Source organism: Anabrus simplex, chromosome 2 (assembly GCF_040414725.1).
Source record: "Anabrus simplex isolate iqAnaSimp1 chromosome 2, ASM4041472v1, whole genome shotgun sequence".
In the NCBI taxonomy this organism is placed as follows: domain Eukaryota; kingdom Metazoa; phylum Arthropoda; class Insecta; order Orthoptera; family Tettigoniidae; genus Anabrus; species Anabrus simplex.
In genome coordinates, this window is record NC_090266.1 from 480,243,920 (window position 1) to 480,271,181 (window position 27,262).

Sequence of the window (27,262 nt, forward strand, 5' to 3'; positions counted from 1 at the left end):
GTTATGTTATGACCGAGTCTGTAGACAGTGTTTATCATTGTTATTCTAGTTAATATAGGGTAGCCTTTGGTTCTGTATTACATTGCATATCTCATTCTCATTTCACAACTTATCAAAAAAAAAATTTGAAAATCTCTACATATTTCTCTCAAAAACAACAGTAGAAAACACCATAGAAATCAGTAACATTACTGAAGACTTAAAAAAATCAACAATAACATTCATTAATTTCATAAGAAATTACGAACATGTATTCAAGTATATCCATACCAAATTACGTAACTTCAGCAGAAACCAACCTGAAGAAACACAGCAAAGTAAGTGTTACAAAAGTTTTAAAAATTTATAAACATATTAAAATTTGTCCTTAACAACAATTATTGTAAATTCACATCCATACAAACAACAAAAACATAACAAGGTCCAAGAATGGTCCCTCTTAGTCAAACTATAAAGCAATGCAACAACATCTAGCAAATAGGATATTATACGTTACCCCACGCCTCAGCTGAACACAACATACTTGTATCTCAACATGTAATCAACTGGTGTTGGCGAGTTTTAATGACGCTATTTTACAGTATTATGAGAACAATTTAAGATAACAGTGATATTTGACAGTAGTGAACTATGCTATTTTAGAGAATAATATTATGATATATCCAGCTGAAGATCGCCTATAAGGCAGAAACTAGTATTGTAATATAATTTTTAAAATACATGTTTCTGAATGTACATAGTATTGATTAGGTGGAAACATCCAACCCTTTTAATTGTGAATTTAAAAAATCATTGTAGAAGCACCATGTACTTTATTCCAGACTTTCTAGAACAGGCCTACTTAAGTAGACAGTTCGTTACCAAAGGATAGCCATAACTAGGCAGGTAAGGGTAAAATTGCTTAGTAATCTGTAGCCTGGTTTCAAGGAGAAACAGTGTGTGTGTCTGCTGAAAGTTGAAGTATAATTTAACCAGTGTTAGAATCTTTTTTTTTTTTTTTTTCTTCTAGTTGCTTTACGTCGCACCGACACAGACAGGTCTTATGGCGATGATGGGATAGGAAAGGCCTAGGAATGGGAAGGAAGCGGCCGTGGCCTTAAGGTACAGCCCCAGCATTTGCCTGGTGTGAAAATGGGAAACCACGGAAAACCATTTTCAGGGCTGCCGACAGTGGGGTTCGAACCCACTATCTCCCGGATGCGAGCTCACAACTGCGCGCTCCCAACTGCACGGCCAACTCGCCTGGTAGTGTTAGAATCAGTGCATATGAAAAAGTACACTATTAAAGTGTATGAACTCATCGCGTAATACCATGTTCAATGGTGAAATTCTGCAACTTGCGATTATACACAAAACTAGCGAATGGCATCATCAATGCGTTATGATTTAGTTCTTTGGATTTGCTACAAATGGTAATTCAGCCATCACTGCCTTTCACAAATGCTTTTGTTACAGGATCATTTTGCTGTGTATATGGAGAATCTTCCGGCATATACTTATGTTTGTTGTTCTGAGGGTGAATATTGTACATGGATGAAGTGCTCATGCACTGACGACAGTAATGTCAGAAGATACAGTAAAACCTTGTTAAGAAGTTTCTGCAGGGTACAACAAATATGAACGTGGTAAGCAAGAAAACATACTAATGAATATACAAATTAAAACTATCCAACAGGGATATGGAAACCCTACCTAAGTTTTTCCAACACAAAGGAATTTTACGTTGTGTATTCGTGAGTATATTGACCATTTCTCAAGATGAGAGGGAAGTATTAAAAGGTGTGAAGAACACGAGAGAACAAATATAAAAACATTTTCTGCTGGGGCTCAGTGTTCTCCCCAGAAATTTTTGTCAGCCGGGTGGGGGAATACTACTTCAAAAATGAACGGCAAAATTTCAATAAATAAACTGTTTATTCCCCTCTGGTTAATATAGGCGGGGCACATGCTTGGATTAACAATAATATCAGAGGTAAACAAACTGCAAAAATGATTTCACTGTTATCTCAAACAAGACAATAAGATACATCTTTTTCTACCATTAAAAAATTGAAATTTATTTTTAGCATGGCGTTTTAAATGTTGATTCTTCTTTTCTTCTTTGAGACCCAGTTGTCTGCAGCTCTTACACCATTGAATTCTGTTGAGTCTGGCCCCTCTAGTGAAATCAGCACCAAATTGTTGAGTGTGCTCTGCTTCGTAAGATTCCTCAAACAGGTTTTAACTCTTTTCAAAGCTAAAAATCCCCTTTCACATTCAGCTGTGCTCACAGGAATGGTCAGTCCAATAGCAGCGAGTCTTGCTAAATTTGGAAAAGATTCCTTAAGCTCGCATGATGTTGCAAACTTCTTCATTATTTGTTTAGGTCTTAATCCAATGTAGGACTCTCCTTGGAACATTTTCAATGCAACAGACCATTCCAGTTTAGTGCTATTGTAATTTATGACTGGAGGGCTTCCCATTTTACAGTAGAAATGAAGAAGCAACTCAGAAGCTTCATTCTGATCTTGACATTTTGCATTAAACACCCTTGAAAAGCAGGAAATGATGGGCATATCTGGAAATCTGTGTTCTAGATGTTGGATAACAGTATCTATGTATTTGTTATAAATTGTGAAGGTCACAACATTGACATCTGAATAAGTGATGTGGAAGTCTGACCATTCACCAGGAAGATGGTGACTGAGACTTTGAAAATTATTTCCTGGAGTGTCTTTCAATTGTAAGACGCTGAGTTTTGTGGCTTCTAAGATTGGCTCAATTTCTGTTAAGTCAATATCTTGCGTTTGCTAAGCTCTAGTAAATGTGCACAGAAGAGGTAAGATATCTGAAAGCATCTTAATTGCAGCTAAAAAATTGTGTGTCTTCATGCACTTGCTTAAGCCTTCAGCGGTAATATCATTCCTTTCAATGGCCTCTCTTTCAAGTGCAGCAACAACACTCACCATAGATCTTCTTAGAGACTGCACAGCAGAGTAATGAGACAACCATCTAGTATCACTGGCCATTTTTAGTTCAACTTGAGGGCTGTCCATTATATTCTGGATTTCAGTTAAACCAGCCATCCTGACTGAGGAATTTTGAAAAAGGAAAAAGAGTTGTCTTAAAATGTCATTAAACTTTACTAAATAAGGCACTTCAGCAGCTGCCTTGGCACTAGAAAGTGCCAATCTGTGGTTAATGCCATGAAAGATTACCATGAGTCTATTTGTTTTCTCTTTTAGCAGTATTGTTACTCCCTTCTGCTTACCAATCATGACAGCTGCCTCACCAGATCCCAGACCTATCAAATTACAAGTTTATAACCCTAAATTTTCAAGGATTTCAGTTAGTTTATTTGTTACGGTGTCAGCTTTACCATCAATGATGTTGCAGGTTGACACAAAACTAACATTAACCTCTTTTTCAAGTTGGTTGAGATATTTTATGTATACAATAAGTTGCTTCAGTACAGAAACATGTGTAGTTTCATCACACAGAACACTAAAATAACCTGCTGAATGTAAATTCCTTAATATTTCACATCTAATTTCTGAAGCTATAACACCAAGTAACTTCTGCATTATTCTTTCTGAAGTATAATTAGCATTATCACCAATATTAAGATGCTTTAGATATGTAAACCCAAAAGCCTCAGAGTGTTTGAGCAATTTTCCATATAATGTAGTGTGTGGTAGCTCATTTTTTGCCAACCAATACATTGATCTTAGGGTTCCGAGAAAAGCATCTCTCTGTAAATTGTTTAAAGTAGGAACGGATTTTTCTATCTGCCCAAATCCAGTTTCTTCAAATGCACGTCTTTCACTTAAGTTTGAACAAGAATCGGTATGCAGCTTGCTTTGTTCATGGTCAACTAAACTCTCCTTTACCGGGCGAGTTGGCCGTGCGCGTAGAGGCGCACGGCTGTGAGCTTGCATCCGGGAGATAGTAGGTTCGAATCCCGCTATCGGCAGCCCTGAAGATGGTTTTCCGTGGTTTCCCATTTTCACACCAGGCAAATGCTGGGGCTGTACCTTAATTAAGGCCACGGCCGCTTCCTTCCAACTCCTAGGCCTTGCTTATCCCGTCGTCGCCATAAGACCTATCTGTGTCGGTGCGACGTAAAGCCCCTAGCAAAAAAAAAAAACTCTCCTTTCGAAATCTTCTACACAGTATAGTCACCCAAGTCACTTCCTTTCTTGTCGGTTTCTTCAATGAACATTTTATACATGTGGAATGTAACATACCATTTTCTTTCAAAACTAACCACGTAAACCGCTTAAACCAGTCATTGCTGATGCCCGATAAGCAGTGTTTAGGAGAATGTTTCACTTGCGGTTTTTCATTTTGAATACTTTCCATTTCACCACATGAGCCGGCCACAGCAATGTCTTTTTCGGAAATCTCTCTTGGTGTTGAATTATTACTTTTACTAGGTTCTTCCTAAAAGAAACGCATCATTCAGTAATCTTGCTGCTAACCGCCAAGCAAAACTGAACATTCCTGAGGCTACCAGCTTGCTCCCCGAACATGTAACTCATCTCGTGAAGTTCAGAAATTTATGGCCTTTTTCTGTAATCATGGAACTGTGGTGATGGATCTTACCCGAGTGGAAAATCAAGTTTCTTTCGCAAGGGATGACTAACATTTCCAGGGCTAGAAAATGTGTGATAGTACAAAGCGGTAATAGCGATAATTCATGACTCGATAAGCAAGTTATTTTTATATCGATTTAATACGATTTGCAAATTTGAATTTATGATGTGTTAAGTGGGAAAACCTGTTGATGAGGAACGCAATGTTATGGAATAACGCATTTAAGCCTATTCCCCCAAAAAAATTTTGAACTGGTGATCTCGCCGTGGACATTCTTTTCATTTAATTTATTAATGTATGGGGTTTCTCTTGTATTACAAGGCGACTTTGGAATTTCTCATCTCACGTTAATTATACTGTATTTCTGTTTGCGGACTAAACGTCAACTTCTGTAAGACTTCATACACATATTTATTAAACTGGCTTCTTTCTATGGGCTCTGCAGAGTGCTGTGATCTTGTATTAGCTTTCTACACTGGTCGCCCCTCCTACATATCTTCGACCAATCAGTGCGCAGCACCTAAGCAAGCGGGTAAAGCTAAGTTAGCAAAGACCGGCCATGATGTGAATGACTTTTTCAGTGGAAGCCATGGTGTGCAGATGTGTTGTGTGGTCTCCCAAGCTGCTAGCATTGGGTTGGAATATAGACCCTGGATGATAGTCTTAAGTTGTGGGTTTTAAAACCGCATCTCATTTTTTTGTCTATTTCTAATTGGCATCGTCCTACTCATATTGAAATAAGTATTTTTATGGTGACCTGGAATATGAATACATCTGTGAGTATACTACAATCTGACCTATTCTTCATGACTATTGGATCTATTCACTGAAGTCTTCAAGCCTCAGTATACTTAACTTCAGTGATCATGAACTAAAATTTGTGTGGGAAATTACTTCTCAGAAATCAGAGTGTTTCGGAACTAACTCGCTCCGCGCAGCGGCTATTGAAAGTTTGATAATGTTTTAAAAGAAGTGAAGATGTAGTTGTTCGATATCAAATTGACATATATGCTATTGTTGGAAAAAGGAAATGTGTTAATTTTCTAGTTATCGTTACTCACCCGTGAAAAGGTTATAGTTGATGATGTAAATGAAAACTAAATGGTTTTCACCTACGTTGAGGTTCTGCAGGGGAATGAAAATTCTAGTTTCCTTTAATTTATTTTTATCTTTTAAACTCACCTTATATTTTATTTTATCTGGTAATTTAGTGCTTAAGTGGAGGATTTGATTTTCATTTGTTTTTACTTACGTTATTGATTTTTGTTGTGGTCTCTCTTTGTAATTGGTCATTTAAATTGTTTTTGGTGTGTGTATTCGTTGCTATGACGAATTGTTTTTCTCAAATGGGAGTAGCCCTGCTGGTTTCCCCGAGTTGGTCGTGTAACTTATTCCTGATTACAAACTTCTGCTCCTGTGAAGCATTTCCTAATACTTTTCCATTTCTCAAATTAATATATATTTTTGCTTTCCCTGTGTGTTTTCCTTAACTTGGAAATTATTTCAGTTTCTGAAGATAATTTATTCTGGAGCTGGAATTTAATGCTCTTGTGAAAGCTAATTAATGCAAAATTTCTCTGAAAGCTGTTTATTAATGATTGGTCCCAAGGTTACCACCATTTATTTTTGCATTAAATGAAGTTAGTCAAGAAAGACGGGCCCATGCCTAAGTAATAAATTTAGCTTAATTTATTAATTTCAATTTCAACTTAATTTGTTTGTTTTTCCTTTAAGGGGTGGCGACCAATTTGGTTATTCATGTTCAACTTATTTCTTTCTTGAATTAAAACTTTTGATTTGGTTGAAAGTTGAGTTTTCTTTCATGGCCTTAGGCAATTCAATGCTGAAACTGGTAAACCTCCATGTCGTCTGGTTTTGATGGGGCCTATTAATTCGTAAGTACCTGGTTTTGTGCTTGTTTCTACCTTTGTGGCTGGTATTTCTGCCTTTGAATTTCAGTGTCCCTCTTCCAACCGGCTTAAAGGTGGTACAGGCTGGTGCACTTGTTGCTGAATGTTAGTGTAGTGGTGATAATACTGCGCTGGCGGGTCAGCACGAATGAGGTTTCACTGTAGTTATTTTAAATCAGTGGAGAAGTTATCCAAGTACCTAGGTGCAGTTTCCACCCTTTAGTCATTTTCAGATAGCGGGTAAGGACACACTTAGAGGTAGCCCTGCCCAGGGAGTGGCGCCCCTGCCTATGTGAGTCCTAGAGCACACTGACCCGGAGTGTAACATGGTAAAGTGTCCCAGCTCAGGGTAACGAGTAAAGACCTCAACAGCAGCAAAAGCGGAGAATATGATTCGGTATGGTGGAGCTGGTGGAGGAGGCAACCCATTCCTCTGGGGGTAGTACAGATGGAACCCACTGCCGTGTGGGATGAGCAGGGTTCCTCCAAGGCTAAGGGAGTAAACCCCAAAATTAAATCCTCCATTATGATAGGCCTAGCAAGCCTTTATGTAGTTGCTTTCAAAACACATAAGAGCCTCGGAATGCATTCATCAACTAAATTAAGACACCAAAATGAGCCGACTCATGTCAGGGATGATGGTTTATGGCCTGATGATGCAAAAATCCAGGAGGAGACCATCAAATTACTCAGTCTCACAGGAAAATGTGAAGAACTAGTGGACCTCATGGAAAGGAGGAAATTAATGATACTGGGGCTGAGTGAAACCAAATGGAGAGGGAAAGGAATGAAGAAATTAAGAAAATAGTATACACTGTATTGGCATGGAAATGACAAAGAGATGAAAAATGGTGTTGGTTTCATCATGAGTAAAGATCTAGGAGGAGTCTGTGATATTCAGTACGTTAGTGAGAGTGCATTTAGTGAAAGAAAACCAACTTTGGTACAGGTGTATGCACCTCAAACTGGATGTTGTCAAGAGGATAAGAACCAGTTTCTTGATGATTCGGAAAACGTTATTAATAAAGAGAGAGTAGTCATTATAGGAGATATGAATGCACAGATTGGGACAGACAGAACAGGATATGACAACGTAATGGGACGTCATTGATATGGTAGAAGAAATATAGAAGGTGAACATCTCCTTGACTTCTGTATGAGGAATGGGTTGGTGGTGAAAAATAGTTGGTTCAAGAAGAGACAGAGCCTTAAGATAACACAATACAGTTGGGATGGCCTACAAAAGACTAATTGATTATGTCATCTCAGATGAAGAAATGAGCAGAATGTTAACAGATGTCAGAACTAGGACAGTGAGAGTGAGAGTGACCACCGTCTATTAGTAGTGCAACGGTGAAAATCCTATGTGCCAAACACTATCAATATCAACATCTACATCTGTAGATGTAGAGGACAGTTCGACGTCCATCCCGTCACGACGCCCAGAACTTCGACGCTTTCCGGGGATGGGAAGTCCCCCTACAAGGGGAGAGCGCAGGTTTTGCAGCAGGTGTACCTGCTGGCGCAGACTCATACTCTCCGGATGGAGGGCATGATTTCCCCTTCACAGGAGTGTAGGAGCGATCCCCCTGCTTCCCCGCATTCTTTTCATATTTAGATGGGCTTGGAGATAATTTCCCAGTCTTGGTCGACGATGCTCTCAGGAGCAACAGTCACACCTTGGGCGCAGCGATCTTCACGGTAACGATGCCATGAATGACAAACCTGGGAAACTGTAAACTATCATGTTGTAGTCTAGTGTACTGGCAAGTTTATTCGTGAAATTAAACTCACGGCGCGCTTCCTGGTAGGAAAGACCATCCAAGGTCTTGATTTCCTGGATCATCTTCTCACTCAGATATGTCGGAAAGTTCCGATCTCAAGGACAATGAAGACCAGAGCAGTTACTGCACCTGTACAGACTTATGCACTCCTCAGCACCGTGAGCTACACTTCCACATGTACCACACAAAGACTGATTCAAACAATGAGATATCATATGTCCTAATCTCTGGCATTGATAGCATCGCATAGGAGGCGAGATGTATAGCCTCATATCGATCGCAACGAAAAGTTGTTACCTTGACTGTCTGGTAAGACTGACAACCTGAAAGAGACAATGAAAGCACCAGTGGCAACATCTTCACGGTTTACTTTGTGCATAATGCACCGGACATGTGTCACACCACGGTTCTTCAGGTCTTATATCAACTCTTCGTCAGTGCTCAAAATAAGGTCACAGTGGAAGATGACTCCACAAACCAGATTCAAGGATTTGTGCTCCTCCACTCTGACGGGGATTTTGCCAAAGTGGTCGCACTTAAGCAACTGATCGGCTTGCAGTGCTGTAGGAGTCTTCAAAAGCAAACTACCATTGCTCATTTTCTTGAGATCCTAAAGTTCGCTGCAGACGCCTTCAATGTGCCTACTAAAAAGGATTTTACCAGCTTAAAATCGTGCCCATCAGTTCTGGTAGCAACCAGAAACCTAGGGAAGCTGGATCCCATTCCTTCATGCTGCGCATGTTCCCAGGGAGCTTAACGTCTCAAGGAATCAGAAGTTAAAGAATTCGGTGGGGGACCACATTGGGCAGGTCGATGGCGTTTTGAAGCCATGCCCGAAATCATCCTCCCCGAATGACACCCATTCTGATCAGGGGTCTCTGTAGCCGAACCAAGCAGCCAAGGCAATACCCACCTCGTCATAGCCGGTACTGCCCAGGGTTCGATGTTGGATGATGCCTAATACGAGATGACTTAAGCAATGAGCACTAGGACTCCCTTGCTCCACTCACCTGCAATAGCATGTACCCCATAGCTTGTACAGAGCACTAAATAGAGAGAAAAAATAAAAAACAATATGTCCTTCTGGCATTCGGCTGTGCGGAAACTTGTGTTGTCAGGCGGATACTACTACAAGGGTACATGACACTCCCACCCGCCGACCCTGAATGGTCGCAAATGCGGGCTTTTGGGGGTAACTGCACACGTGAAAGGCCCATCTCCGAGCAGCACGAACATCAAAAATTTGGAATCGCTCTACAACTAACCCTCAAAAAACAATAAAAAATAAAGAGGGGACCATGGCTACGTGACCCTTTTAATCGCCTTCTACCACAGGCAGGGGATAATGCAGGTGTATTCTACATTTGCGTACCCCACCCGCAGGGGGTACAGCGAACTGTAACAAATCGATTACTAGAGCGACAGCTCCGAACCAGACGTCCTGAAGCGTTTATGCCACTAACACCTAATCACTGCCATCTGCAACTTCAGTGGTAACAAGCAAGAGCTCATTGGAGGGCAGAGTGGAGATCTGTTACATTCTCAGACAACAGCTGTTTCTTGTCTTGGTGCCAGTGATAGTCGTAGGTTGCTAAGGATAAGGTCAGGTGAATCTGGAGAGCGATTTCCTTTGGCAGCAGGAATACGCTTGTCATTATCCCAAGGATCTTGACAGCAGATTTGTATCTCAGAATGGTGATTAAACTGGTTGAGCTGTCATTCATTCCCAGTCTTCAAGGGGGTGTTTTACAACAGGATAAGACTTGCCATCGTACCACTGCTGTCACTCAACATGTTCTACAGAGTTTCAACCAGTTGCCTTTGTCTGCAAGGTCACCAGATCTTTCACCCGTTGAGCATGCACGATATATCAAGGGACAACAAACCTAATGTCATCCAATACCAGCATTAACTGTTGGTGATTTGACTCACCAAGTGCAACACGCATGGAACTCTATCAGACAAAATGACATACAGCACCCGTACGACAATGTATGCACATATGCACACTTGCATTAAAAATCATGACAACTACAGTGGTTATTAATGTACCACCAAGTCACGTATCTTCTCACATATACTTGAACCTGTGACTTTCAAACATCAACCAAATACTGTATTTTCCCTACTAAACTGTTTAGCCGAAATTGTATTCCTCAACTAATATCGTCATGGTGTTGGGATTTCATTTTCTGCCAGTATAGTTTAACAAGACTTATTCAGACTTACGTGACATCTGAAAAAGAGAGAGAACTATCCGACATGAGAAGGGCCGGGATCGAAGGAGGAGGGACCTCTGCTATATTTTGCCAAACCATTTGTATACAATCCTGTACGAGTGAGATGCCCAAGGCATTTTTTTTCATTTTAGAACATAAGGCACAAGCTTTCTGCCATCACCTGTTACAGCAAGCATTGCAGTACATCGTTCTTTTTCGCTTCCGACATATGGAAACTAATTGGCGTCTGACCTGTGGTTCCTATTTGGGAGAGCAAATATTCCTTCACTTTACGCTTCTCAGCCTCAAAGCGATGAAAAACAATTACTTTTGGGTGAAATTATTCGACATTTTGTGGCATATTGTTATTCGTCGAAGAGAACGTAAGACTCGGGTAACCTTCAAATCCGAGAAACTGATTCCATTGCAGCAGCTATTTCTCGTCCTTATGTTGCATAACAAAATCATATAGTTAAGCAGATCCACCCCTACTTTCGGAAACTTGCTGCTTTTTGGTCCACGAAATGCTGCACTTCTCTGTTACCGCAGTAGTGCACGTTGTATTCGGACACTGAATAATTGCGGTCTACTGCCCTATTGCCCTATGTTTTGCCGCAACTAATCACCGCAAGTTTATATGATGCAGTATTACTCTAATAATTGCTCACTGTGGACTAACAAACTATTTTGAAATCACAGAATACGCATGTCCCGTACCCGAAAAACACGTAAAAATAAGTTTGTACCAGACTGGAATAGAGTGTCACTAGTCACTTGTGCGCCGATTCTCTCACTGTTGCAGTGGTATTTCCTACCGGCTGATAACAGTACATTGCGCAGTATTTGGTATGCCTGGTTTTGCAGTAGGAAGGCTGCTACCTGAGTAGTTGACATCTTTATTTTGAAATGCATCTGGAGCTGCGTGAAGGATGTTCGAAGAAGTGGGTGCGTCAAATACGTGAACATTTCTTTCTTCCACTTTGGACCCAAAAATATTGGGATGCGTAAATCATGCAAGGGTGTTAATTATGCGAGATATACGGCATTTGCCTGATGGGAAAATGGGGAACTAAAAAACATCCCCAGGGATCCCTAATGAAAACTAGCAGCTACAAGACCCTAACCACATGGCCAGTTTGCTCACTTTGGTACCAGGTAAGGAAGGGGCACTATAATATTCTACACTAGGTAGTCTGTAAAGAAGTGGCACCATAATATTCTATACCCTGTCCAGTAATAGATTTTCATGCAGAAAGCAAAAATGCGATCCTTTATATCCCATCTTATTTATAAGGTGAACTTCAGTTCATGCTAGACAGCTCCATTAATGATATTTCCCTGTTGCCTGAGAGAAATATCCGTATTACATACTATCCACTTCGTTCTGTATCGATATTGTAATCAAAATAACAATTAAGTAAGAGGTTCCACCTGATCGATACTTTTTTTATTTTTTATTAATTGTTATTTTGAGAAATATCCCTGTCGAAAACTTGACATTGTTAGTTTAAAAGATGGACTCTAAACGTAACATGCGATTTACCTTGAACATATACACCATGTATTTGCCGCGCACTATTCAACAACTTCATAATTAAGTGTAAAGGACATTACCAGAAAATCAGCCACCATGTGAAAATAAATTAATCAAAAGTTCAATTGAAAAGTAACCCCTGTGAGAGTTCAGGCAGTTATCCCAGTAAGGCTTGAGCTCACTGATGACTACTGTAAGTAAAGGTGGGCAGCAGATACAAAAACCATTCCAGGGCACTTCCTCACTTACTGCTACTGTATTCCTTCCAATTGTGGCTCTCCCACCAAGCAATCATAGCTTACTTGCCCCCTATTGTGTTCAGGATGCCTACTGTACTTTCTCCCTTCAGTCAAGCCATAAAATTGTCTTCCCGCCCAACTACTTTTACGGTTTGCAGAGATGCTGAGGTGCCAAGAATTTATTCTTTTTTTTTTTTTTTTTTCCCCCTTTCTTTCTTTTTTGCTAGTTGCTTTACGTCACACCGACACAGATAGGTCTTATGGCGACGATGGGACAGAAAATGGCTAGGAGTGGGAAGGAAGCGGCCGTGGCCTTAATTAAAGTATAGCCCCAGCATTTGCCTGGTGTGAAAATGGGAAACCACGGAAAACCATTTTCAGGGCTGCCGATAGTGGGGTTCGAACCTACTATCTCCCGAATGCTGGACACTGGCCGCAATTAAGCGACTGCAGCTATCGAGCTTGGTTATTCCAAATTAATCCTGATATATGCAGGTAAATGTACTGGAACGAGGCTGGCGGATTTACGCACCCGGGTTCATAAAGCCAGCATTCTACCGTATAAGTCACTCATTGCTTAGAATACATACAGTTATTAATGTAAAAAACCTGCACCTTTGACACACAAGTTGGTGACTTATTTTCAACAGAATGCACATTTTAAACTGAAACATTATAAAGAACAATTTTTGCCTCAATCCAGAAATTTACACATGGGAAATAACATATGAAAATCTACAATGCAAGATAATTCCTATAACTAACATGCTACTACAATAGCATTTGGAGAAATTATGAATGTCCAGAAAATACATGCCACTATACTATAACTATACCTGATGATCCCAAATGGAATTCTTTTGTGAGTACATCATTCTCGAGGTAAGGATTATCATCGAAGTGGAAATTAATCCTGGAACACAGAGGTAATACAAATATATTGCAGAAATTGAAATTCAATGTCACGTACAAAATTCGTTCAGAAAACCTAAGAAATTGGCAATTTTTCTAAGGTTAAACTTCAACACATTTAAGTACAATTCAGTAAAGTGCTTTAACTCTAGCATTACTTAAGGCTATAACTTAAAATTAAGAAGATACCTAAAACACTGCTTATCAAATTGTACTTATATATTCTAGTAATAATAAAAGTGAATTGATTTTCAAACTAGTAGGATTCATAGGAATTGTTGCATTGCAATTAACATGTCAAATAAAAAAGTCCACATTATAGAAATCGTAGACACACAACATGGACAAGAACAGCATAACATTCAGAGTCAGCCCTACTTATGTGAAGGTTTCTTTGCGGTAATCAAAATGACTATGCATAATATACACCTGAAAAACGAGAATGGTGGTAACTTTAATATACGGTACTGTAGAACTTTCATTTTTTCCCTGGATTAGGTACACAAGAGGAAAGCGAGTGCAATTCAATTTTTGCTACTATGTTCTCTGTTAACCCCTTAACTGGGGTATAGTTTCATAACGTCAACCGGACAGTGGGGAATTATTCAGCAAAACGTGCACTTTTGGAATGGGTACAGTAGCATGCGGCAGATGTAAATACTAAACCGAAAAATAATATTTTACTTGATTTATTTAAATTATTAGTGATATAATAGAAATTCAATAACATTATATTATTACTGTTTTGCTTAAAAATCTGTAAAATTATACATATATACACAGTGTGTTCATACAAAAGTGAATATAAGAAGTGTTCCTTTCATTATTATGGTGACATTTTTCAAGTTTTCAGATATGCATCAATAGGTAATACATACTTTCTGGTTCATAATGCATCAATAGGTTATACATACTTTCTGGTTCATAGGTCATTCAGAAATTTCGCACAGTGTGGTCAATACGGAAGCACGGGCAAGCACAAAGTGCCACGTCACATTCCTCACAGCAGTAGACAGTTTCCCATTGCCTCTGGTTTGACAGGCACACAACACAACGTTTTCTTGAGCGATTCCTACTTCCGGTCAGCGGGTTCTCAGATATGAAGTGACGTGTGGTCAGTCGTTGAACTGGATCACCAGAAGTTCTCCCTGGACGTTATGATTTCACTGTCGAATCACAGTACTGCTCTGCCGGTTTTGACACCAGATTAAGATAAGTTGAGAATCAGTCCTAGCTGTCTTTTGGAAAAGAAAAAATGAATTGAAAAGAGAAATGTTCAATAAGTGCCGGAACATTTTCATATACACAATTCTTCACGAAGAATTTGGTGCAGACCGCAAGAGGCAACACGAGACAGCTGTCGGACTGCCGCCTAGGTGGGAACTACCCGACTGGCATGAGACCGGATAAAAATTAATAGGACAGCAATAATCACATCTGATATGAGTGGAATTAGTTTTAAAATACAATAGTAGATGGCAGAAGTGATTAACAGCTTAAGTGCCACATATACATTTTTTAAAAAATTCCATCCAGGCCATTCTATCTTTTTTACTATAGAGTATAAAATAGCGCATCTTATTACAGAAATGTACCTCTTAGGCATCTTGGGCCAAATTGTAGTCATAACATTGTGTTGAAATTGTGGTGACACATTGGTCTCACGCAGCCACTGACACTACCTTCCAGCTGTATAGGCTGCGTGAGACCAATGTGTCACCATATATCCTAGCACAGTTCTCACCTTCCTGACACACTGGTCTGTCTCATTAGCTGATGAACTACTAAAGAATAAAACTCATACCTTTGGAACATTGGAATCTAACTGGAAGTATAATCCAACCGATGTTACTAAAAGGAAGTTAGCAAGAGGAGAGACAAGAGCCCGTGAAAGTATCACTGGTGTGGTTGTTCAGAAAGCGCATGATAAAAGAGACGTGTTAATTTTGACAACTAAACACACTGGTGAGATGGTCACTATTAAGAGGAGGGATGGTGAATGCAAAAGCCACAGAGTGTTATATAGTATAACAAATGCAAACCGTACATTGATTTATCAAATCATAAAAAGAGCTATAGTACTTCCCTGAGACGGGGATTAGAAATGGTACAGAAAAATAGCTATATAGATATTGATCGGCACAAGATGCATATATATTTCAGTGGTTCATGTTTGTGGATTACTGTAGTCACGTCGTAGTTCGTGAACCATGGGCAACGGCTGAGTGGCCTAGTAAGTGGTCCTGAGAGTAGGGATACCAGTTGCTATGGAATGGGAGTGGCCATCTCGGACATATTCTGAGTCGTGGCCCTCCTTGTGCTCAGGCGGCTAGGACTATACAATTCACCGGTGGTCCATAACCGGTTAGAGGAGAGATCCTCACTTGGACTATGTGCAAGTAGGGTAGCATCCTGCTTCATGAATTTACCGAGCTCAGAACACTTTAAGCAAGCCTCGGACCTATGGGAGTATCGGAATCCCATTCCCATTTGACAGGCGAGGGACTCCTTGGAAACAACCTGGCGAACGAAATGGAATTTGACGGGGAGCTATCAATATTAATGGGGATTATGGAAGAAAGAAAGTAGAACTGGTTGAGTCAGCAAAGAGGATGCATTTGGATGTGCTAGGAGTAAGTGATATTCGGGTAAGGGGAGATAATGAGGAAGAGATAGGAGATTATAAAGTGTACTTGACGGGTGTTAGAAAGGGAAGGGCAGAGTCTGGGGTAGGGCTCTTTATCAGGAATACCATTGCACACAACATAGTTTCTGTTAGGCACGTAAATGAGCGAATGATGTGGGTAGATTTGTCAGTTGGAGGAATTAGGACTAGAATTGTGCCCGTGTATTCACCATGTGAGGGTGCAGATGAGGATGAAGTCGACAAGTTTTATGAAGCATTGAGCGACATCGTGGTCAGGGTCAACAGCAAGGATAGAATAGTGCTAATGGGCGATTTCAATGCGAGAGTTGGGAATAGAATTGAAGTATACGAAACGGTGATTGGTAAATGTGGGGAAGATATGGAAGCTAATGGGAATGGGAAGTGTTTACTGTACTTCTGTGCTAGTATGGGTTTAGCAGTTACGAATACATTCTGCAAGCATAAGGCTATTCACTGCTTCACATGGGAGGCTAGGGGTACCAGATCCATAATATACTATACTTAACTGACTTCGAATTCAGGAAATCTGTTAGCAATGTACGAGTTTTCTGCGGATTTTCTGATGATACAGACCATGTGATCTGTAGTGAACTAAGTATCTCTAGGCCGAGGGTAGAGAAAGTGAAATCTGTCTGCAAACGAGTAACGGTAGAAAATCTCCAGGACGAGGAAATTAGACAGAAGTACATGGATATGATTAGTGAGAAGTTTCGAACAGTAGACAGTAAGAAGGGTCAGGATATAGAAAGTGAATGGGTGGCATACAGGGATGCTGTAATAGAAACAGCAAGGAAATGCCTAGGAACAACTGTGTGTAAAGATGGGAAAAGGCGAACATCTTGGTGGAATGACGAAGTGAGAGCAGCTTGTAAACGTAAAAAGAAGGCTTATCAGAAATGGCTCCAAACAAGGGCCGAGGCAGACAGGGATTTGTACGTAGATGAAAGAAACAGAGCGAAACAAATAGTTGTTGAATCCAAAAAGAAGTCATGGGAAGATTTTGGTAACAACCTGGAAAGGCTAGGTCAAGCAGCAGGGAAACCTTTCTGGACAGTAATAAAGAATCTTAGGAAGGGAGGGAAAAAGGAAATGAACAGTGTTTTGAGTAATTCAGGTGAACTCATAATAGATCCCAGGGAATCACTGGAGAGGTGGAGGGAATATTTTGAACATCTTCTCAATGTAAAAGGAAATCATCCTTGTGGTGTTGCGAACAGCCAAGCACATGAGGAGGAGGAAAATGATGATGGGGAAATTATGCTAGAGGAAGTGGAAAGGATGGTCAAACTCCATTGTCATAAAGCAGCAGGAATAGATGAAATTAGACCTGAAATGGTGAAGTATAGTGGGAAGGCAGGGATGAAATGGCTTCATAGAGTAGTAAAATTAGCATGGAGTGTTGGTAAGGTACCTTCAGATTGGACAAAAGCAGTAATTGCACCTATCTATAAGCAAGGGAACAGGAAGGAGTGCAACAACTAACGAGGTATCTCATTGATTAGTATACCAGGTAAAGTATTCACTGGCATCTTGGAAGGGAGGGTGTGATCAGTAGTTGAGAGGAAGTCGGATGAAACCCAGTGTGGTTTCAGACCACAGAGAGGCTGTCAGGATCAGATTTTTAGTATGCGCCAGGTAATTGAAAAATGCTACGAGAGGTATAGGCAGTTGTGTTTACCGTATTTCACGGCATAATCGTCGCCACCGCGTAAATGTCGCAGCCTTTATTTTCAATACAAAAATCGGACTTTAAACCTTTAATTACATAATCGTCGCACGTCCAAATTTTGTTCACTAATATGGTTAATTGGTAAATGGAACTGCAACGTAAGTTGCACATGAATGCGCAATTTAAATACGTGTATGGGCAATTTGGCAACACAGTCACGTTTGCGACATGTTGCACAACGTACAAATAAATAATACCGGTATATGTACGACGCATGGCTTACCGGTAGACTATCGGCAGTTTGACAACGTTGTCGCGAGACAGTGTACTATTTATTCACCACCTACTGTACATATTAGGAGTTCCCATTTGAAATACGTAAGGCTGTAAATTATCGCTTATCGGCAACGTCGCCAGGAAATACCGGCTAGGTAGGTTGAATGGACCTCGAACCAGCCCTCAGATACAGGTAAAATTCCCTGACCCGGCCGTGAATTGAACCCGAGGCCTCCGTGTAAGAGGCAAGCACGCTACCCCTACACCATGGGGCCGGCTCCTGTGTTATTGCGCACGAAGTGAAATCCAAGACGATAACGCAGATTTCCACGGAATTATTCAGACGAATTATTTACGATGTCTCAGTTGTCATCGCTAGACTCTTATCTTACTACTACGTCATAAGTGTCCGGGCATGGGATGAAAACTTTTATCCAAGCAGTCAAGATAATTATTATCCAATGCTATTAAAGTTTTATTTTATAAACACGTCAGTAATGTAATGTAAAATCATCAATAATTGGGAAGAAATATTAACCTAATTACCGTATGTTTAAAAGAAATTGAAAAAAATGAATGTTTGTTACTGACGTCTCGGAATACAATCAACTATACAGTAGATCTACACCGCGCTAGCTAGAGCTCCGGTTTGCGAGCTTCGCGCAAGCGCAGTGGTGTGTCGCAACCAACGAGCTAAACTGATACAATTGTTGCATGCTTCCTTGCTGCCTAACAGTATTGGCTGCTCTGGAATGGACAGATCACAGATGCATTTATTTGTTTCAGATTTACGTGATTACTGTAGACATGTGTGCGTGAGAATTTAAGTTTTTAATTTGTGTTTTGGGTGTTTGCAGAAATAATTTGTTTTAATAGTGAACAATTACGGAAAGTCATTTATATCGCAAAACATTAACGTGTGAAGCATTTATGAGCGATTATGGGTAAATATAGAAACTATTCTGCGGGCTTCAAGCTAAGCGTAATTGCCTTCGCTGAACAGCACGGGAACAGAGCTGCAGAAAGAAAATTTTCTGTGAGTGAAAAGTTGGGGCGTGACTGGCGGAAAGTAAAAAACAAGCTAAAAAGCACAAACCCCTCTAGACGCGCGTTTAGAGGTCCTAAAACAGGGAAGTTTCCTATAATTGACGAAGAAGTGTTTAGGTACGTCAGTGAAATACGTAACAATGGCTGCAGTGTATCATATGAAATGTTACAAATTAAGGGACAGGAGGTAGCGTGCAAACACAACATACCGGTAACTCAGTTTAAGGCGACTCGTGGGTGGATTAAGGGGTTCATGCGACGACACAATCTGTCAGTGCGAAGGAGAACAACAGCAAGCCAAAAGTTGCCTGCTGACTACACGGACAAGATTGTAAATTTTCACCGATTTGTCATACGTTTGCGCAAGGAAACTTCGTACTTGCTTTCTCAAATCGGTAATGCCGATCAGACTCCAATCTTTTTTGATATGCCTCGCAACAGCACTATTGCACTAAAAGGATCACGGAGTGTATTAATGAAAACCAGCGGTAGTGAGAAATTGCGATGCACGGCAATGCTAGCCATTACAGCTGACGGGAGAAAGTTGCCGCCTTACATCATTTTCAAGAGGAAAACGATGCCTAAGAATATACAGTTTCCCCGTGGAATTCATGTACGAGTGCAACCAAAGGGTTGGATGGACGTAGAACTCATGCTGGACTGGGTTAAAACTGTGTGGAATAGAAGACCTGTTGCACTACTAAAACAACCAGCTCTGCTTGTTTTAGATAGTTTCCGAGGTCACCTCGTGAACGAAGTGAAGCAAATTCTCACTACAAATAAGACACGACAGATAGTCATTCCTGGTGGCCTAACATCTGCTTTGCAGCCACTAGACGTATGTGTTAATAAACCCTTTAAAGACCACTTACATCGATTTTACAACGAGTGGATGATGAGCGGCGATCAGCAATTGACGCCCGCCGGAAATATCAGGCGTCCACCCTTGGACTTGTTATGCTCGTGGGTGAAAAAGAGTTGGGATCTTATACCACCTGAACTAGTCTCCAAGAGCTTCAAAAGGACTGGGATTTCGAATGCACTAGACGGTTCCGAAGATGACGCAGTGTGGCAGGGAGACGAAGAATCTGATACTGGTATTAACAGAGGCGAGGACGGCGCATCAGATAGCGAAACCTGCGATAGCGACACCGAAGATTTGGAATAAATTGCGTACCGGTAAGTCCGCATTTCACAACAAAGCGATAATTTTTTGCAAGTGTAATGTTTTAACTTTAATACTCAAATTAATGACAAATTAACTTAATAAGTTCATTTTTATTTTCAGGTTGGAAAAACGTTCGCCGAATTGTTGCGAAAAATTATGAATTTTGTTTTAGACTATTTTAATTATTTTGATGTATAAACGCGAGTATTACGTGCATCTTAAATTTGTATCAAATACAATTTAGTTATAAATACATTTTTTGAGTAATACAAATACTGGTATTAAATATTCATCGTATAATGGTCGCACCCTACAATTTTTTTTTCGAAAATTTTGGTATAAAAAGTGCGACGAATATGCCGTGAAATACGGTATGTTTCGTAGATCTAGAGAAAGCATACGACAGGGTACCGAGGGAAAAGATGTTCACTATACTGGGGGACTATGGAATTAAAGGTAGATTATTAAAATCAATCAAAGGTATTTATGTTGACAACTGGGCTTCAGTGAGAATTGATGGTAGAATGAGTTCTTGGTTCAGGGTACTAACAGGGGTTAGACAAGGCTGTAATCTTTCACCTTTGCTGTTCGTAGTTTACATGGATAATCTGCTGAAAGGTATAAAATGGGAGGGAGGGATTCAGTTAGGTGGAAATGTAATAAGCAGTCTGGCCTATGCTGACGACTTGGTCTTAATGGCAGATTGTGCCGAAAGCCTGCAGTGTAATATCTTGGAACTTGAAAATAGGTGCAATGAGTATGGTATGAAAATTAGCCTCCCAAAGACTAAATTGATGTCAGTAGGTAAGAAACTCAACAGAATTGAATGTCAGATTGGTGATACAAAGCTAGAACAGGTTGATAATTTCAAGTATTTAGGTTGTGTATTCTCCCAGGATGGTAATATAGTAAGCGAGATTGAATCAAGGTGTAGTAAAGCTAATGCAGTGAGCTCGCAGTTGCGATCAACAGTATTCTGTAAGAAGGAAGTCAGCTCCCAGACGAAACTATCGTTACATCGGTCTGTTTTCAGACCAACTTTGCTTTACGGGAGCGAAAGCTGGGTGGACTCAGGATATCTTATTCATAAGTTAGAAGTAACAGACATGAAAGTAGCAAGAATGATTGCCGGTACAAACAGTTGGGAACAGTGGCAGGATGGTACTCGGAATGAGGAGATAAAGACTAATTTAAGAATGAACTCTATGGATGAAGCTGTACGCATAAACCGGCTTCGGTGGTGGGGTCATGTGAGGCGAATGGAGGAGGATAGGTTACCGAGGAGAATAAAGGTTTTTTTTTTGTAGGGGCTTTACGTCGCTCCGACACAGATAGGTCTTATGGCGACGATGGGATAGGAAAGGCCTAGGAGTTGGAAGGAAGGGGCCGCGGCCTTAATTAATTAAGGTACAGCCCCAGCATTTGCCTGGTGTGAAAATGGGAAACCACGGAAAACCATCTTCAGGGCTGCCGATAGTGGGATTCGAACCTACTATCTCTGCTACGGAGGGTAAGAGAAGTAGAGGTAGACCAAGACGACGATGGTTAGACTCGGTTTCTAACGATTCTAACGATTTAAAGATAAGAGGTATAGAACTAAATGAGGGCACAACACTAGTTGCAAATAGAGGATTGTGGCGATGTGTAGTAAATTCACAGAGGCTTGCAGACTGAACACTGAAAGGCATAACAGTCTATAATGATAATGTATGTATGTATGTATGTATATATATATATTTATTTCAAATCAACTTGGGAATGAGAGTATATCTGTTACCCAGTTCAAAGAGGACATTGTTGAACAGTTAACAGGTACTGGTATCAAAGATCTTCACATTCCCCCACAAACAAACCAAAAAAAAAAAAACAACAAAAAAAAGGGTATTACCCCACCGACTGGATGATTTAGGCCGGCAGGGAAGACAAAAATGCAGTAAGTGTTATGAAGAGATCCATCAGGAATCAGGAAGGCAATATGCCATGAAGAAGACTCTACAATCTAAGTTCAAATGACCAGCCTGTGAAAATTTCTTCTGTTTGGACAGTTTCTTCAAAGTGCCCAAATTTGTAGTGTGATTGTGAAACACAGTTTAAATTATATTTCTTCAGAAAGTCTCATTTGTTATACTTTAATTTAATACGCAAAAAGTGTACCAATTTGTAGTTTGATTGCGAATGAGACAAAGTTACAAATATTTTTTCTAGAAAGTTCATGTAATTTTTATGCCCTATGTTTTCAATTCGTCTATAGACCGTGATATGAGACAATGGACTATGAGTACATTATACAGTAAAATCTTTTCTTATTTGTACACATGACAACCAGAAAACAATAAATAATGTCATCATAATTTATTTATTGTGGTTGATATATTATAGTGACGTCCAGGCTACGTGGTGCCACATCAGACTCGCAAATGAACAGGCCAAGAATAGATTCATGACGTACTGGCAACCTACTTTCATTTTACATATGTTTCCATGTCGAGCATGATGACAGTATGGCACCACGGGGCCTGAGACTTGGAGAGTGCGCGAGTCCATAGCGGACTCACGCGGCCCGAGTGCCATTAAGCTCTGTGAGTCAACGTTGGACTCACGTGGCACACAAGGTGTTAAGAATAGACAGACACCTATAGGCAGCAAACCCAACGTAAGAACACATTTAGAGTTACAAGAATGCCTAAAGGCGTCAAGCACAATACTCGTGCGACAGCTGTTAAGGGGTTAAACATGGGAAAATTGCTGAACAAAATTTCTCGAAAGTCTGCATTTATATTCATGGATAGCTGGGTTGTTAGGACTACCATATTTCTGAAATAAAAATGACAAAACATTTGACATTTTTGTAAAATATAATATTACCTCAGAAATGCAACTTGTTACGCGACAGAAATATCCCTGTCAAAAAATTGATATTATACAATTGGCCAGCCACGGTGCAACCACATAAAGCAGCTACGCTATGCACAAATGGTATTAACGTAACTAGGCATGCTTCACATACATTCTGGACACACAATTTAGAGGCCCTAGAGACGAGGAAATAGTATTCTAATCATTGCCAAACATCGGTCTAGAGGGTGCGCCATTTTGAACTTAGGGAAACTCAGGGTTCTTGTGCATTCATGGCCTCGGCACGCAGAGACGATTCTTCATTGTTCTCACAGCAGGGACTTTTTCAAAACACGTCGCGGAGTGACATGAACATAATTAGCTAATCGCTTACCGAGTGTGCCTTAATTGGACACACTGATTTCATATCCAGTTATCGTGTGAAGAACATAATTTAAGGGTATATTTTCCTTATATGTTCTATTTCAGATTCTTCAGTTTAAGCAAAATATTATTATAAAAAAAGAGTGACCAGATTGCCAAATATATTGATGGAGGCTTCCATAAAGGATGTCTAATTTAAGGATGGCTTACTAAAAAAACCAGAAGCCGACGAACTAAAAATGGGTGCCCAGAGCAGCTTACAATAGGTTTGTGCATTTTGAAACCTTTTTCAATTTAGTCCTGTGTAGATAAACCATGTAATTAATTTAAAATGACATGTTTACAATCCCCCTTCGCCAGAATACATTGAAAAACACTATAACATCCACCATCCAACCGTAGGCGTACTCTCTACGTCATTTGAACTAATTTCTTGGGCAATGACTAAATTTAACGTTCCACTTCGGAATAAAAATACATTACAAAATTCACCCTCAGTGTTTTTTGCACGCGCACACATCGCAAAATTCCTTACAAGTCTTTTCAATCCACAAATAAACTATCAAACGTGTATAACTTCCACAAACAAAAATTAAGAAGGCACAGTCGGCCCATAAAAGTACAGCCAGTACTTCACGCGAGTCTATTAAATTTTGGTCACCTTTTATTCCGTAAGTTTATAATAATAATACTAATAATACAGAGTAATGGGACACGTCGAGGTGAATGTCCGTGTTACGGATTTTATTGTTTTTGGAAAAGATCATTTGCAATATTCTTGTCGAGTAGTGGTATTATGGCGAAGCTTCGCTCGAGTGGTAATTAGAGATGTGCGAGTTCGCAGTGTCATAGTTTCAATGAGACATCCTTTTGGGTGTTTGAAATTAGTTGTTTACTGTCCATATTGTATTAGAAGCAGCAATGTTTTGTCCATAGGGTTGAAAGAACATGAGGCGCAGAGAATGAGAGATATTCCTGGCGGGTAGTCCAGATGCAATTTATTCCTCATGGGAAATTCAAATGTAATGTTTGTAGTGTACAAAGCCCAAGGATAAAGTAGTAAGGACAGTGGGTTTGAAATGCAGGATACCCAGGGTTTGGATTCCACATTAAACTGTAGGAAAGGGTTCACTTAAACTCCTGTAACTTAACAGAAGCAAACACATGTCCACGAGTCTCCTTAGACGTAAGTTTATTAGTATGGAATAGACAGAGGAACCTAGTCATTCTTAAAATTATGTAGAAGTTTGGGACATTACAATGTGTAACTGAATCTGGTTAGGAATAGATTTTGTCATGGGCTGACCATAAAGCCAGTTTCCAGATAGACAAACCCTTCTGCCAGCCCCAACGAAGTGGGTTTTTTTGTTTTTTTTTTCCTTCCCCCCACGCAAGGAAGGGTCGGCCGCTTCAGAATGTCTAAGACGGGTTGTGACAGCAATTAAATGTTGAATTTATATTATGGGAGATTTCGAGTGGAGTCATTAGTATGTCCAGACGTCAGGATGTAATAGTTTACCTTTTTAGTTTACTAGTATAACACTCAGCGTTTGCATGGCCAGAGTGCTTCTGTTGTATTTAAATAATAATAATAATAATAATAATAATAATAATAATAATAATAATAATAATAATGATACTTTACAAAGGAAAATTCAATGTGTCCTATTCAATACACACATATCTCCATCATTAGAGGGAGTAATAATAGTCAAGCAGGTTCAACTAGTTTGAGCCATCATCACTGAAAAAAGGGGGTTAAATTTATTTACATAATAGAAGCTAAAAATGTGTTGAAATTATGATGAAGGAACAAATGAAAAACAAAGAAGACATGACAGAAATTAAAAAGAAGTCAATATATACATATTTCCATCATTAGATCAACTCATTTGAGACATATTCACTGAAAAAAAAGTTAACATATTTACATAATTGAAATTAAAAGTGTGTTGAAACCTATCAAGAAAAAATGAAAAATGAGAAGACGGAAACAAACAATAAGTGTATATAGCGAAGTTGTGGACCTCCCAAACCAAACACTTTGCAGTGTGATTCAATTAAAAAAAGGGATAAATACTGTGTTAAAAATTCAGAATTGACAGTGTCTCTGTAGTCACCATCGCGACTAGTTAAGAGAGGAGAGAAAAACTAGAGAATTGAAGTTTGAGAGGAAACACATGCCAGGTGAAATGTGACAAGTGATGGAAAACTGCCAATGCAGTTCAAATTTTAGAATAGCAGCACTCTCAAAAGGCCTGAGGTTCTCAATTTTAGCGGTCCTGTTCTCGGCGATTGTTTCCAACACTGGCTAGGTGTGTTTGTCTTATTTTTAAATAGTCAGGAAGGCAGCAAAAAAAAAAACTGAGAAGCTGTGTTAGAGAAGATAACAGATGTCTGGTAAACTGTATGTGGCCATAGTAGAAGAGATAAGTAGTGTTCACAGCCAGCGCGCAGCTGTTTAGCACTCTGTCCCTCAGTTTGCTAGAAACTATTGGACTTTTAATATGTGTTGTGAGGTTATTATCACGATGGTTAAATACACTATAGAACAAAGAATATTTTTGGTCGAGTGTTATTTGCACAAGAAGAAAAAACCAGTTAAAAGGTGCCTTCGAAAATTCCGCAGACAATTTCCTGGTACAACAGTACCATCAAAACGTAACGTGCATCAGCTTGTTTACAAGTGACGTAGTACTGGTTCCGTAAGCAATAAAAAGAAGCGAAGGAGAACAGCTCTCACACGGGAGAGGTTAGAAGATATAAAGGCAAGACTCCAGGTCAGTCCACATAAGTCGCTTCGGAGAGTAGCTCAGGAAAGTGGTATTTCCCCTTCTTCATCACGTAATGCAACAAAATTGTTACATTTACCATCTTATCGGACTCATTCAGTCCGTAACATACTGCCTACAGATTTCAAAGCAAGAATACGATTTTGCAATTGGCTAATGAAGTGTCCACGACGGTACTGTGGATACGAACTTTCTTTTTATGAACGACCAAGCCTGGTTTCATTTGAGTGGATATGTCCATTCACCGAACAATATAATCTGGGATACAGACAATCCGCACATTTTACAGTCGAGACCTCTGCATGATGTGAAGTTGGGTGTGTGGTGCGCTATCGGTGCCCAACGAATTATCAGTCCGATATTTTTTTCAGGACATGATTACTTCTGACCGTTATATTCACAACATTCTGGAACCAGTTTTTGCTGAACTGACTGAAGAACAGAAATGGTACAGCTATTTCCAGCAGGATAGTGCAACGACCCATACGGCGTGTAGCTCTATGCGACGGTTTCAGGAATTGTTCGATGATGATCAGATCATCAGTAAAGGCTTATCGCCCCCTCGTTCGCCTGATTTAAGCACATGTGATTTTTATCTATGGGGAAATCTTAAAGGAAAAGTTTACAGGAATAATCCTCGAACTGCAGAATAATTAAAAATTGAAATTAGGAACAATGTGCGTTCTATCGGTGTCCATGAACTACAAAGTGTGTTTCGAAATCTGATTACAGGATGTGAAGCTTGCATTGCAGCTGAAGGAGATCACTTTCAGCATCGTCTGTAAATACTGGTGTGTTCAGTTTAATTTCCTAGCTGACTTATTTATTTGTTAATTCACTTACTTATTTGTCCAGAGCACTTATGTAGCCGGTGAGTTCAGTTTCGTTTAGTTTCTATAGGTGTAATCATACCGCTTCTTTGAGCCGACTATGCCTGCTTGCATTGCGGGCACTGCACTCTGTCTCCACTTCCTAGCGCGCCTAATCCTCGGCACTCCGCTCTGAACTTTTAAATTAATCACCCTGTATAGAAGTATATACATAAGAAGTAGTCCACAAGTAATGTGTGACTGGAAGAGACCAAAATATGCCATCCTTAGGTAGTCACTGCTAACTAAATCCTTCAATTTCCATATCAAATAGGCCACTCGTGATTTTTTTTTTTTACAAACATGATCAATGTGTGTTTCCCAGTTCAATTTGGCCTCAATATGAAAACCCAAATGTTTGACCGACTGACTGACTTTCAA

General features: G+C 39.8%; 1 protein-coding gene across 3 annotated transcripts in view; it reads right to left on the bottom strand.

Moving 5' to 3' along the window:
• The window catches only part of LOC136864190 (protein SET), a 267,970-nt gene that overhangs the window by 146,259 nt on the left and 94,449 nt on the right, over nucleotides 1-27,262 (bottom strand). For all 3 annotated transcript variants that reach the window (XM_067140857.2, XM_067140858.2, XM_067140859.2), the window contains exon 3: nucleotides 13,098-13,174. In XM_067140857.2, the coding sequence (XP_066996958.1) occupies nucleotides 13,098-13,174 (77 nt within the window). The remainder of the gene's footprint in view (nucleotides 1-13,097; nucleotides 13,175-27,262) is intronic.